Source organism: Gymnogyps californianus, chromosome 4 (assembly GCF_018139145.2).
Source record: "Gymnogyps californianus isolate 813 chromosome 4, ASM1813914v2, whole genome shotgun sequence".
In the NCBI taxonomy this organism is placed as follows: Eukaryota; Metazoa; Chordata; class Aves; order Accipitriformes; family Cathartidae; genus Gymnogyps; species Gymnogyps californianus.
In genome coordinates, this window is record NC_059474.1 from 85,058,180 (window position 1) to 85,072,560 (window position 14,381).

At 43.9% G+C, this 14,381-nt stretch overlaps 1 protein-coding gene across 1 annotated transcript in view; it reads right to left on the reverse strand.

Moving 5' to 3' along the window:
* Positions 1-14,381, reverse strand: part of ANTXR2 (ANTXR cell adhesion molecule 2) — a 121,047-nt gene that overhangs the window by 45,258 nt on the left and 61,408 nt on the right. The window contains exons 13-16 of the mRNA XM_050896719.1: positions 9,847-9,888; positions 8,701-8,796; positions 4,488-4,655; positions 3,210-3,290 (exon numbers count right to left, since the gene is read on the reverse strand). Coding sequence (XP_050752676.1) covers positions 3,210-3,290; positions 4,488-4,655; positions 8,701-8,796; positions 9,847-9,888 — 387 coding nt within the window. The remainder of the gene's footprint in view (positions 1-3,209; positions 3,291-4,487; positions 4,656-8,700; positions 8,797-9,846; positions 9,889-14,381) is intronic.

Here is a 14,381-nt window from a genome sequence, read left to right on the forward strand (position 1 = left end):
TAGTTCTACTACAGAAATTCTTCTAGAATTAGCTATAGATTTTTTTTTCCTTTTACCGGTCACGCATACTTGCATCCTGATAGGGCAAAATCTTAAATACAAGTGCCAGAGCCTATTTGTGGACTTAAAAGACATTTGTGCGCATCAATGTGCACGGGTTCAGAACCTCAGCCACTCTCAAATTGCACAAAGCAGCAAGGTCACATAAAGAATTTGAGAAACCCTGACGATTACCTTTGGGTGCTAAACTACGAATCAGAAAAGAAACCCAAAGATTTAGAGAGAAGAACGAGACCCTAATGCTCGCATCGCTAACCTGTGCCAAGTTCTGTTCTCAGGCAGTAACAAACTCCCTGGAAGAGGTGTTCCAGTACAGAAACAACGGCAGACGCTCCTCCGCAAGGACGCCGTAATGGCGCACGCATCCAGCTCTGCTTCCTAGCTGAACGTAACGCCGTGGGCTGAAGGTTGTCACAACCTCAGTTAGAACCCTCGGACAGTTAACCGGTTTAGCAAAGTACCCCAAAACTACTGTGGTGCAAAGTAACCCAAAACTACTGTGGTTCATTCTTCTTTGCCCCTTTAATAAAAAAAGGAGAGAAAGTATAAATAGGAGTATGAACGCAGGGTAATGCATCATTTATAAATTATCTTGTTAGTGCAGAAAACAAAACATGGCTTTGAAAACAAAATCTCCTGCTGCGGACTCCGCTACGTTTGATGGGAGCCCTTCAAAAGAGTTCATGGCTTAATGGCGGCTGTTTATGTGGGGACTTCGATCTGTACCTGCTGTCCCCTGTCACTCCCTGGAAACTTGGCGGCAGATGTTGCAGCGTTAAGTTGTCTCTGAAGTGGCTCTCTGTCCTCATCTCCCCACCACAACAGAGTCAAACTATATTAGATCTCTTTATTTGTGCCTGAGGCATGTTTGGGAGCGCAGCTGTGTCCACCCCCACTCTACCTTTAGTGTTTCAGCCCCCGGGCGGCAAATGCGAGACCAAAACTGTTCTGCCACTCTCAACTACATCTGCTGACAATCCTGCAGCCTCGCTGCAGGCTGCCGAGGACCTGCGCCGCCGCGCTGAACAGATGTCGGCGACAACCTGCTAGCTCACACCTGTACAAGCTTCCCGAACCTCACGGACTGCGAGCTGAAAAATTTATGACTCAGAGGACTTCCATCCACAATCAAAGCTTCTCGGCTCAACCGCGTGCAGCCCTCAAACTGGGCCACCCTCGGCATTATCTGGCAACGTGGCAGAGGTGGGAGAGGAGAGAGAGACGGAAGAAAAAGCTCGCTCTGCTTTGATACTTCATGCCTAAATTTCAGTTACTTGATCAAGGACTTGAATTCAGCAGTGCATTCTTCTACAAATGGGAACTACCAAGTTCTTAAACAATAAAAGAGAGAAGACAGAACAAAACAACTATGTGGCTGCTGTTTGCCGTAACAGTGCTTCCGAAGTACGTATGTGTATGCGTGTCTCGCTGTGCATACACATGAATGCTCAGCTGTTGGCTGACTTAAACCCATCAGGGGTACAGCATGGGATCTCTGCCTAGCAAGTTATGAACAAGTAAAAAGATTTCGGGTGTTTTCCCGCAAGATATAAAATACCGTGCCAGACAGAAACTGCACTGCTACGGTGTCGCAGGTCACACCTTAACGACTATTGCTTTAGATTTTATCCGTCAGTACAAATTCTACTCCCTTTTTCAGTGGGGATACTGAAGATTAGTGAGCTACTTCTCTGTTTTTCATAAACCAAGATGTTGGTCAATGTCTTCCTGTCAAGTCCAGAGAAGGCGGATGCCTGACTTCACAATGGCTCACAATGGCTCAGCAAAGCCTTCCCTGGCAGGCAATTTTTACAGGAACTACCTGTCTTTATGGTCAGAAATCCTCAAAACAGGGCCTGACTGACAATTTTTTAGCCTGTTCAGGCACCATTTCTTCTACGTTCCTATTTACATTGAATTTACCTGTTAAACCGTATTGTACTGTATATTTTGTACTTAGATTTGTTACTGTTAATTCTGCTACAGGTAACATGCATCATTCATGCAAACAGTAAATAACTTGCCAACGAAACAACCGGGATGATAATGCTGGTATTTGACTACGCTCCCTATTTCCAGCATTGCACTTTGTCATTCCGCTTCTTCCAACACTTGTCCTTGTCTTAATTAAATCTCACCTTTTCTTCCTTTAGAACAGTACCAAACTCCATCCCAGGAAAATAATCTAAATACCGATTACTTCTCATTCTCTCAAAGGTAACTCCCTCCCTTTAACCCCTCTGATTCTTTTATGTCATCTTTATGGTGTATGTTGCAGAACTAGTGTTCTCGCACACTACTGCTTTGTGGTGTGACAGAATCTGATCTGCCATGCCCATCTGGGGCCAGTTTGTTGAGAAAAACTTGCCGTCTCATTTAGAGGAAATTGTTTGCTCCTATGTCTCTTCCGATGTGCCACAAACAGGAAGCTGAATGGTCCCAGTGTATTTGAAACGCTTTGATGATAAATCAGTTCCTGAGATAAACGCTAAGATTTAAAGTAATACTTTCTTAAGGAATAACAATCAGAAATACACAATCTAGCTTCACTATAAAAGGTTCAAGTAGTAACTCCACTCCCCACTCATAGCAGTCTTTGTAGCGGAGACCACTTTTTCAGGGGTCACGAGTGTACTAGAAGAAGGGATTGTCTGAGAAACAAGTTTCCTCACCTTTTTTCCCTGTGAAAGTTGCCTCTGGCAGGGAAGTGCAAAGCTACGTGAAGCAACTTGCATGGAAGTTATTAGCGGTCACTTAAATTTGATGTGGATTTAGTATTCTGATTGCCAGACTCTACTCTTACAAATAGCTGGTTCTAAGAAAGATTTGGGTATTTGTTACAGAGAGTTTACACTGAATGAAGTGTGTGCTACGTTTCTGTTTTCCAGCTGAACACACACAAAATACAGAATCCTTCACTCTGCTTTCAGGAGTTCCGTGTTTCTGCAACATTTCTGGGCTGGTGTGATGCATCTTTCAATGCACTTGCTTTCCCCAATGTGTTATTTTTCCTGCTGTGCCATTCTTTTGGCTGCAGTGCTTTCTTTAGTTAAGGTCACGGAATTAGCAGCATTCAGCAGCTGCTAAAGCTTGGCTGTAACATGCCCCCCTTTTGCCGACCGTAGCAGATACACGCGCCGCACACAAACCTCATCTCCTTGCTGCGGTCGCATCAAAGAGACTCTGTCATACTGTCTTCGTAACAGCGCCCACAGTGCATCGAGTCGACCCTGCGGCAACAGAGCAACAGGACTTTCAGTACAATAAAATCAGTCAACAGAGAGCACACCACACCTGCTAAGTTACTGTCCAAGGAGATCCGTGGAGAAATTTACTGGCAGAACTGAGCACCCGTTCATTCGAGCCGGATAAGCACGGTATAAACTGAGGCGGTGTCACCCACGCTGCAGAGCTGCGGCGCTGCTCTTTCCCATCGCCGAATGCTAGGTACTGCAGTCTCACCTCCGCTGGGAGCGGAGTGGCTGTGACCCATGCCGCGTTTACTTCTGAGCGATCTAGAAGTAATGTGTTTGTTTGCCAGTATTTTGGGCTGAATTACCACGTGTCCACGTGGGATTTCTCCCACATAGACGCATGTGTTTTTACAGCACGTATACGGCGAGTTCACGGTTCTCAGGAAGCCTCGGACCCGCTAGGCACGTGGCATACAGCTGATTCGTGCTGCGCGGTAAGCCCCGCATGTAGTGAACGCGGCAGGCTCACTGCGAGTGCTCAGGCTGCCTGCGCAGAACGCGCACAGCAGCTCTGAAGCTTGTCAGAAGCATCCCGCTCCGCACGGATGGGCTGCAGGGTTTGCGTGTGTGTGTGGACAACGCGTCTTCAGGACTTTCGGGTGGTCAGAAAGGACTTCTAAGGAGTTGTGAAGACAGAATAGAGGTATCCGTACTCCCAGCTAAACCTGTGTGTTCTCTGCTCATACGCATTTAAACCAAGGTATTTATGGACCCATCTTCAGTTTTTATGAAGAGCTTGTCACAGGTTTGCAAGTGACTCATGGCATCTACAGAGATTTTTTGCTTTTCTTGGTTGGTAATGAGTATGTATGTATGTTTAAAACTTAGTGTAACAGCTGCAAACTGTGTAGTTTTAGGCTTAATTAGATATACATTGAGATAGACCAAAAGCCAATAAAGCCCCCATAGATTTTAGTACTCTTACTGTACGATATGTCCCTTTTTGGGGAACAGATAACAGAGTGTGGCAGTAATGATGAAGTACTGCATTTAGGGCTAAAATCTGCTCCTGCTATTCATCCTGAGTAGGTGTTCACTTTGAGAATAGTACATTACACTTGAATGGGAATACCTGAAAAATAAGGTACGGTTCAGCATGCATAAGACTGGTAAGGCAGACAAAATCCAGCCTTTAGTACGAAATTATATTGTACCGGACACTGAAAAGATTACCTTAATTGGCGTATACCACTTCTCCTGAATGGCTGGTGAGGTAGGCTTTGGTTTAGGTGGTTTAGGATGAAAAGGCTCTTCTGGTTCTTCTGGGAGTTTCACCACCGCATTTTTTGCTTTTTCTAATCTAGCCCCTTCTTCAGTGGATCCTTTATCACCCCAGCGAACCTAAGTAAAGCCAGAGTTCAGACGTAAATGCACTGTGTGCAAAGGACGAGGAAACTGTTGCAAATAACAGAAGTACCTGAAAAGGTTTACATTTGGAAGAAGTTCTGAATAAACAAGGGGAGGTACTGAGGAAAATGTTCCCTCTTCATTTTTGATGACAAGCATTCTTAGTTAAATACATTTGTAAATGAGAGTCTCTCAGTAGCGAGAAGTCAAGAGAAATACTGAAAGAAAATTCTACCATGCATCACACAGGCTGTATAGGAGACAGGATTTCTGGAAAATCTTCTCTAATTAATGATGTAAAAATATCATTTCCAGTTCTGATTTATCCTAAAATACCAGACCTGAATCTGGCACCGATGAAAGCCTGGATCTTTGTCACCCCAGATTTCCTAACCCAGCATGTTTATTGAGAACCCCAAGTTAGATAGAAGGCGATACTTGAGCAAGTTTCAGCAGAAGCTCCTTGAAACTGCTCAGGTTTTCAAGTGCTTCTGCAAGGAGATACGTACTGGAGAAAATGCAGATGAAGCAGTCTAACCTGCATAAGAAGTAAATGTAAAACATGTAGCAATGTATATTTTATCACTGCCACAAGTATATAAAATATATACAAAGGGTTCAAAGAGGAAGGAAACCTGGATTATTGCTGGTGGTGAGACAAGCACATATTTCCACTTCCATAAAAGGTTGTACTTACTATGCTGTAAAGAGGAAATACAGGAAAAAACCTTCCCTCTGAGAGAGATGATTTGTCTTGCTACAGTAATCTTATTTCATCTTGTAACTGGAAACACCGTGCAGCAATTTGAGCAAGGATATTTGCTGTATGGTACAAAGAAACGAACCTAGACAAGACTGTTCCTTTATCATCCAAAAAGAGCATCTGAAAGCTAGGGCTGGAGTTTGAAAGTTCTTAGTAAAACTGACCTGGATTATTTTCAGTGCAAGACTTTCTAAATCATGCCATCTGCTACAGTCTAGCCTGTAAGCAGGACCTGATACACCTAAACCCAGGAAATTAAATTCTGACATTACATCTTGGGTAAATGTGACACGCTGATGAGTCATGAAACCGTTAGTGGAAAATAGCTAACCGTTACTGCAGGACTCCACCAACGTTTTTTTCAGGGACCTCCTGACTGGAGATGCCAGGCCTGAAAAGAATCCAAGCAAGAAAAAGCAGAGAAGACTGACCTTCCACCCTGCGGGAAAGAATTAAGAGCATCACCATGCACTGCCTGGTAGGTATACGTCAGTTCTGTCTTGCTACCTGCCAAGTCAAGCGCTTGAAAAGTAGGCAGAAAAACAGTGGGATGCAACAACTCTCCCACTACAAAGGGGCACAAAATCGTTTTGCTCACCAGGAAAAACACATGCCCCTGGTCTTCCTTCTGCTACCCGGAGGGAGGGAGAAGACTGCTCCAGGACTTGCTAGGGACGCTCTAGAATGTGCCAGGATAACTATGCCGTAGGACGGGAGAAGGAAGCAGCCTGACTCCTTCATCCTCATCAGCGCCGTAGGCAGAATGTGCCGATACGGAAAGTGAGGAAAACATGTAGGCAAGCCAGAGTCTAGCCCCCTTCAGAAAAAAGAAATACCCTGGAGGAAAATCTTGTCATTTTATCACCACCACCGAGTGTTTTTTACGGCTGCAATCTCAATGTAGAAAACGAGAGCAGCAAAGTGCGACAGAGCTTAATTTGGCCTGTAATACTGTAACTCACCTTGGTAAAATACAGACCGTCATTTCTTAGGAGGGGGATTGTTTTGAACCTTTCTGTTATTTTGAACTTTACTGTTTGGCTTGCTTAGTGATTTCTTTTTCTCGCTGGGGAATCCTCTCTCTGCAATATTAGAATGGGCTTTCATGTCCAAGTAGGCCCTGCTGAGTCATTAAAATGCATCTGTGTCTTTCACTGTGATCAATGGTACTTTTACGGTGTTTTTTATGAGGTTGTTAAAATGTATTTTAAACACTGTTAAAACCATTTAGAGATAGATGGTGGGTTCCTTACTGATAAAATGACCTTCTCCTTCAGATTAAAGCGACTTCACCCAGAAGAAACCAGAAATTGTGGAGTCTGACAACACAACTTTGACATAAAAACTTACTGCTTGTAATGGGTGGAGTCTCGAAAGGACACCGTAAAACCTGAAAGCAATGCCAAAAGACAGATCTAGGAAGAGTGAACAATGCTGGCTAAATTATCCTGGACTGTCGCAGAGGGGTGACGCTAGCGGGGGAGGCAGGAGTGAATGTGTAACTGCCCCGAAAGGGAATACAGTAAGCGAAGAGAAGTAGGACAGGAGCGGTAAGCGGAAGTTTACTGGTTCATTCTCTCCTTTTCTCTATGCAAGGAAGCTGCCAGAAGAATCTAGCTGCCGGAAGAATGGCAGAAGAATAGAGAAGTAATAAAAAATAGACAGCTGCATTACCGCATGAACTGAAAACAGGGAAGAAACGGAATGACTGGTCCACCAAGTTTTTCGTTGGCCACAGCACAGAAACCACACTGAACTGTCAGGTAAGGAGTGACCTCCCTTGGACCCGCTCACCTTCATCATCTTGTTCGACTGGTTTTGTTTTCTCTCGCGTTTCCACACTTGCTCTGCCCTGATTCACCAAACGAGCAACGTGCTCTCTCGAGCCGGTGGAAGCTGTGAGGTCTGATACCGCTCTGTCCGAACAGCCGGGACTGGGCTGTTAAGCCAGCGTTTCCCTCAGCCCCGCTGTTACAGGTACTGCAGGACAGAGGCAAAGCTCCGTATTCAAATGCTGAGGCATTTACGATGCGGCGCCCAACCCCGAAATTTGTTAGTACTTTCGGGTCCCAGAGAAGAACAGAGACACAGCTCCACAGAATGAGGTGCCTTTCAAGAGCCCGTGATTTTGCCATCAGCAATTTCAGTTGGTTTATGTCTTTAGCCCTTAGTCCTGCACAAAATTCCTAGCACAGATGAAAAAGTTTTCTAACCTAATCATTACTTTCTGCTCTCTTCTTTGAAGAGGAAATACTGTATTTTTGCCATGTGATGAACGTGCGTTTCTTTATGGTACTGATGTTACTTGTGTTCATGAGGTATCTATCCGTTTTCTGTTTCATTGCACAAGATCCCATTCACAAACTGTCACGATTTAAACCTTGGAATCCCTCCTGGAACTCCTCCTGGAGGCTCATCAAGGCTCCCATTAGAAGTCCAGGCTTGTAATTCTTTATGTTGGAAAGTATTTTCTAGTTTGCCTCTGCAGAGCACTGCACAAAATGTTTTCTTTTTCTAAAATCTGAAGCTCTTCTAAATTAGCAATTCTGAACTGCTGAAGGAAACACATATCAGCAACGCAGCTTTAATCTTGCATGTTCTTCTGCTGCATTTAAAAAGAACTCAAGCAAAGTTGATTCTTAGGCCAATACCTTTAAAGTTTCATCAAGATACATCAGCACGGCCTAGGTGGGTATTTCAGACAGAGACAGTTTCCTAGATTGAAGTCAAAAACTGCAGAAAACTGCTTTGCAAATTCTATAAAGGCTGACTTGACTATAAAATCTGACATAAGGACGTGCCCATAAGGATGCACATTTTTCATTCTGTTTTAATTAACATGATGCTATCATGTCTCTTCAAAGACAGGCACTGTTGTCGCTTTGAGTTCCTTTGGGATCAAGCCTCTCCTTAGCGTCACCATTGTCAGCGCATTTGGCTGGCCCACAGTTGGAGGACTTATGTTTCACTGTAATTTCTTCCAAAACATTCAGAAAAGGCTCTCACTCTCTCTTTCTCATTAGCTTGATGGAAAGAGCATGTCTTCAGGCAGCTATTTAAAGTTCCAGTCAAATGGAACTACTGAAAGCTGTTCTTTCATAGGCAAGGTCAAAATTGTTCGATACGGTAGAAAATTCTACAAGGCTTATGTCACTGGGAAGGAAGCACACACTATGCCCTCGTATTTTCAGTACACTTCAAAAGTCTTTGTTTCCACCATTTGCAGCCTCAGAGAGCTTGTGTTTTAGTGAATTGGCATCTCTATATCGTACAAACCTCCATCCTTTTAATTCCTCCAACTCCTCGTCCACCATAGTAGGAAGCATCCACTGTGGGCCATTTCTTGGTAGGCAAGGGCTCTTGTTCTTCTTCCTGTCAATAAAGTCAAATAGCATTTACTTTTAAAAGATACCCTCCCTGCCCCCCACTAAGTGTCTTTTTAGTATATTTCACTGGAGTACGCAGAGAGTAAGTCTTCCCATGTTAGGTGTGAAAGAGCAGATAATTAGGTTCCCCAAGTGTTTACCAATTTCCAAACAAAATCTGGTCACGTTTGGAAATATTTTTAACATTTTGCATGGGAAAAGCATTGGTGGCGACCATTAGGAAAGTCCAAATGGGGAATCTAACTGTGTATTCTACTGATAGTCATTCAATTGCCTCGTCCTTTTCCTTTCCGCTCATAAAAATAAGCAAAACACACACAAAGAAAAGGATTTGCAGTGGCTTCTTCTACAGAAAATGTAATGCCTTCAAAGAGCCAGATCATCAGCCCTACTCATTTGGATTCAGCAGACGGTGTTCAGCAGATCTGCAGATAAAGGTTACACAGTCGATCACAGTTTCCTAAGCCAACCTTTGTCAAACTCGCTCTTGGCTGCCTCAGCTCAATGAAGTGTGCCTTATCGTGGACTTAACTGTCAGAGTACGCTTGAGTACGCTCAAGCAATTGGCTGAATCAAGACCAAGGGGCAAAAATACTGAAGACACCAGAAGACCCTCTAGTGCATTATTGCCCGTAGGAGGGAGAGAAATTCCCATATAAGGGTTCTTCAGTGTCTGGAATGCCAAAGCTGTGGGAAAATGCTGTTTAAGTCGTATGTGAACCTTTAGACTGTTATACAAGAGCTACTCAGTCTTTCTGCTTTCGCTGCAGAATGGGAAAAATAATGTTCAACTATCTTGGGATAAAGCCCCTAAATATGTCTGTGGATTTGGGCTTAATTCGTGCCACGCTGAGATGACTGAGACAGAACAGAGATTTGGACTTTGGCCATCCCGCTCCCAGCTTAAGGCTTCCCACGGGACAGTTCTTTCTTCTTCAGCAGCTAGGACAAAGAGCTGGATTCGCGGAACACAGGAAAGCACAGAGCAGTGGTATTGTGTAACCAGTGTGACGAGCGGAGCACCATCGTACCGTACCTCTTTTGGAGCTGGCGGAGGTGGAGGGGGATCTTTGATGACCTGAAAGAGCCAAACATATAAAAGCATAAGGCATTGCCCTGGCGGCATCCAAAAGCCAACAGAAAATTTTAAGAGTGAACTGTTTCCATCTGAGTCCCCTACATCTGCTTGCAAACTGGCCGCTGCTGCTGCCAAGTCCCTTGGGTATCGATTATCAAGGCCTTCTGGAAATTAACACCATCCGTCTAATAGAAAATAACATCAATGGACTGGCAGACACTCTTTGGGCAGACGTGTCTGCCACTTTGCTTCCTGACCGGATAAGACTCAGTCATTCTAAGTAATAGCCAGTGATGAAACCCTATGGAGTTAATTAGCAAGCCTGGGAGGACAAGCATCCCAAGGTCTACGTGAGGTCTCGCATAACCTTGGGCCAAGACGCCTGCTTCCTTGTGCCACGCTGCTGGGTAATTTCTGGCCCAGTGACGAGTGCGGAATGCCTTCTGGTAGCTCAGCCTTCACCTCTAGACGTCCAGATCATTTCCGCAGATCTCACATTTCAGATCTAATCATTTAAGTACGTAGCTCCTTGACTGTTCCGTGTGGACTGCCTCCGAGTGGGAGTTACGTTCACAAGGCTTCTTAAACTGTCTCTGGATAAGGCCCGCTCTTAGAATAATTCACTTACACCTATATTTAAACCTCTGCCTACAGTTTCTACCGGTTCCCTTTCTCACATACATGTTGTAAATCTCAGGGAGTTCCCCGGTACTGACAGGAATCCACTGAACAGTACAGGGAGGGGAAGAGGAAGGCAGCGGCCCTCTTACATGATTAAGATGAAAGCTGAATGCACAGCCGTTCTTCCACAAGAAAAGCAGGTTTGTAAGCTAAAAAGAAGCCCTTCCGTGACATCAAGTCATTTTTTGTGCTTGAATATCATATAGAAATGACTAAAAAATACCCCATGAATATAAAGGAGTCTGTTTCTGCTATGCCTTAGTATTATACAAACATAACCAAAACTGTCCACGATGACAAACACCTAAATCTGCCAATACAGGATTAAGTACCTTAATTGAAACACGTCTTATTTTATTCACTCCGTGCTATTAATTACAGTACTTTCATTTACTCTACTACTGCCTATAAAAAATGTCACTGCACAGATGTATAGCATCATACATAAAAGAAACATATTTTTCTTGACCAATAATCCAGAGTTTTCCTTCTTGATTCACATTTCAAGTCACAGTGCCACCAAGATAGTTGCTAGTTACTGCCTAAACAAGCTATGGACTCTTAGCACTGGATACAGGAACTCTGTCAAATAAGAAAAAGAACTTATGGCACCTTGGAAACATTTTTCCACAGCGCTTCAGGTTTAAGAAACTGAATTGCTCATCAAGCAAGCTCCGAGTACTTTGAGTGGATCGGAGGGTCAACTACGGCTTTTAACCAGACATCCCTTTGCTGCTGTGATGTTGCAAAAACATGCCAGAAACTACTTTTCTTTAAATATTTCTGAATACTTTTTCTTCCCACCCATCAGGAATTTTCAGAATACTTAACAGAAATCAATTATTTAATTAGTGAAACATTCCTGAGAGCCAGATTGGAATTACTGCCCTAACTTTACAAGAAACAACAACCCAGAGGGATCATGGGGCAGATTCTGGGAGACACTTGGATGCTGAGCAAGATTTTCCAAAGCATGAAGATAGTTAATTCTCACTGAAAGCAATTAGAAGACTGGAAACGGTAAAACAGTACTTTCAATATATTAAGGGTCCCCTTATCTTATTTAATTCCCATTCTTATTTCCCTTTTGCCTGTCTCTAGCGATTATCTCAAAAAAAATGTATTTCGCTGCCAAGACTGCAAGCTGTACAGGGGGGAAAGGCCTAGCTAGGTTGCGGATTTATATAAATACATATTAAATGGTATCATCACTCCACTTTCTATAGTTCTACAATTACTAGGTCTCGCAATCTCTCCCGAGCAAAGACAGCTTTGCATAGTAAGCTTCTCTGTGATGCATGCTGAAGTTCGCTTGGGCCCTACGCCTATTGATAGTTACGGAATCAAAATTTCTGCCCCAGTGAATCAAGAAAAACTCTACTTGTTGACCTCACTGGGCTTCAAAAGTCACAAGTCAATGGCAGTTTTTGTTTGACTCCCTGAGCAAAGGATCTAATCCTACGCCAGCTGCTACGCTCCCTGAAGTTATAGGGTAAACTTGATTTGAAGCTAACCAATACATTAATTAGCTGCTATTTCTAATAGCTTCAGAAAATGAAACTTGTTTTAAATGTGACAGCGGTGTGAGAAAATAATCTGCTTTGAGTAGCAGATACTCACCCCTGCTGACAGAAGTGGAATGTAAATGCCTGCATCCTTATGTTTCCACAGGCTCCTCACACACTCACACACTCTCTCTCTCTCTCTCACACGCGCACACACAAAGATTATTTTCAGTCTTGTGTGATATTTCAAGTGAAACCAGAAGAAAGCCAGTTTTAAAAAAGAGAAATCCGAGGAATCCATGCAGCTTTGGCAGAAAACAACGCAAATGTAGCATGAAACTGCACATACTGAAGATCCTAACGTTGCAAATTAACGTTTCCTGAACTCGATTCAGATTGTTTAAATACGGAAGACTCTGAACAATGCTGCTGTCTTATTAACACCACGTAGAGATGGATTATTTCCTAGTTTTATTTTGTTTTGTTTTGTTTTGTTTTATTATCATCATCACCAGGCAAGGCCGCATCTCATTTATTTAGTTGCAAAGAATGAAGATTTGAGTTTGGAGGAGAGCCGATTTCTTAAAAAAAAAAAAAAAGAAAGAAAGAAAAAAGTTAGTTGCTTCAGGCAACAGTCCCTTTGATCTGCTCATTAACACTTTTCAAATGTTCGCATGATGTGGGCATTAGGAAATGTCAGCACCAGAGCCTGAAGCCAGCTTGATGCGATCATATGTTCTGATATTGAGGGAAGAGTGAAAGAACTGTCAACAGTGAACTGCCTTTAAAAAAAAGGGGTGGGGGAGAGGAAGAAAAAGAAAAAGGAGTCCCCCTACCCCAACCTGCAAGTGTACGTGGACCTCGCAGCAAGGAACGCTGTCGAGACCGAGTCCTAGCGAGGACACAGCGGCGTGCCCGAAGCACCCGGAGCTCACCGCTCTGCCTGCCGGCGGCAGGGATTCCGCGCCCGTGCGGCTCCGGACGCTCGTTCTGTTCTGTCCGCAACACCTTTTGCCTCTCTCTCTTCCATTCGATTCTGAAGCACGGGATGCTTACAAGGTTTGAGGGCTGCTGCTTTCTTCCTTGCCCCTGTCCTTTGTCCCATGAAACCAGACGCTCCACTCGGGCAGGGAAGCGGAGTGAGAGGAAGGGAAGAGGAGGTCCTGCCTGGCCCCAATACGCTGCCTCGCTTGTCAAGGACACTGGTCCCAAAGCCCAAAACTACGTAGCCAGAAGTGGCAATAACATGTCACGTGAGAACCTCAGGTGCAGGAGAGAGGGAAAAGAATGGAGGCACAGCATAAGGATGTGAGGAAACGGACATCAAAACAAAAAGAAAGGGAAGAGTCAGCATTTGGTAATAGGTTCAGTGCAACAGTATGTGGTTTGGGAATTCAGTATTGTTGTAGCAATGAGTCCTAAAATTACCTTTTCTTTTCAAAGTAACAAATAATATCCCGGAGAGGTGGGAGGAAACAACAGAGGGCACTAACGCCGAAAGTGCCGTGGGTTTATTGCTCCCATAGAAGTCAGGCTGCTTCTTAGTAATAACTTATCCATCTACAGCTCAAGACTTCCCTAGAAAGAGCCGATCACTCCTGTACCAAACACTATGTCCAGACAACACGCTCAGGGCAAGTTACCGTCCCTTACAGGAAACGTCAGGGAGGAACAGACGTAAGCACAAGGTGAATCAGAACCGAGGGACGTTTTCTCACAGCTCGGTGCAGCTCTGTGGAGATGTAGCTCCGCAGAGGAAACGAGCCCAGACAGAACCCTGCTTTAATGCCACGGTGCATCTTCGGCACCCAAGGTAGTATCTTTGCTCTGCAATTCGTTATAAAGGGCATCTGTTTTAGTTAATTCCTAGCTTAGGTATCCCTCCACAGCTCTGCACGATGTGCTGATGTACACTTGTCATGTAAACTGAACTCCTGTCACTTCTGACAGGCACAGGCTGGTGCAGCTGATATTTGAATGTATTATACTGGCATGGCTACCAAAAGGGCTGGAAATCAATATTATAGAACTATACATTTGACTTTTTTTTAATGTAGGACTTTCACATAAAAAAATCCAGAAGGCACCTTACTGATTGTTATTACAGAGTCATCACTGGAAAGAGAATTCCTGCTCTCAAGGGACTGAGATACTGCAATCACTCTTTACTGTAATGAAAGGAAAATGCATATAGTATATGAAGTTTTACTATACCGTGGGAACTGACCACTGACGAGCACTGACTTCTGAACACCGACCAACGCGAAGAGTATTTTGATTTTTTTCACTAGGTGTACATGTGTAAAC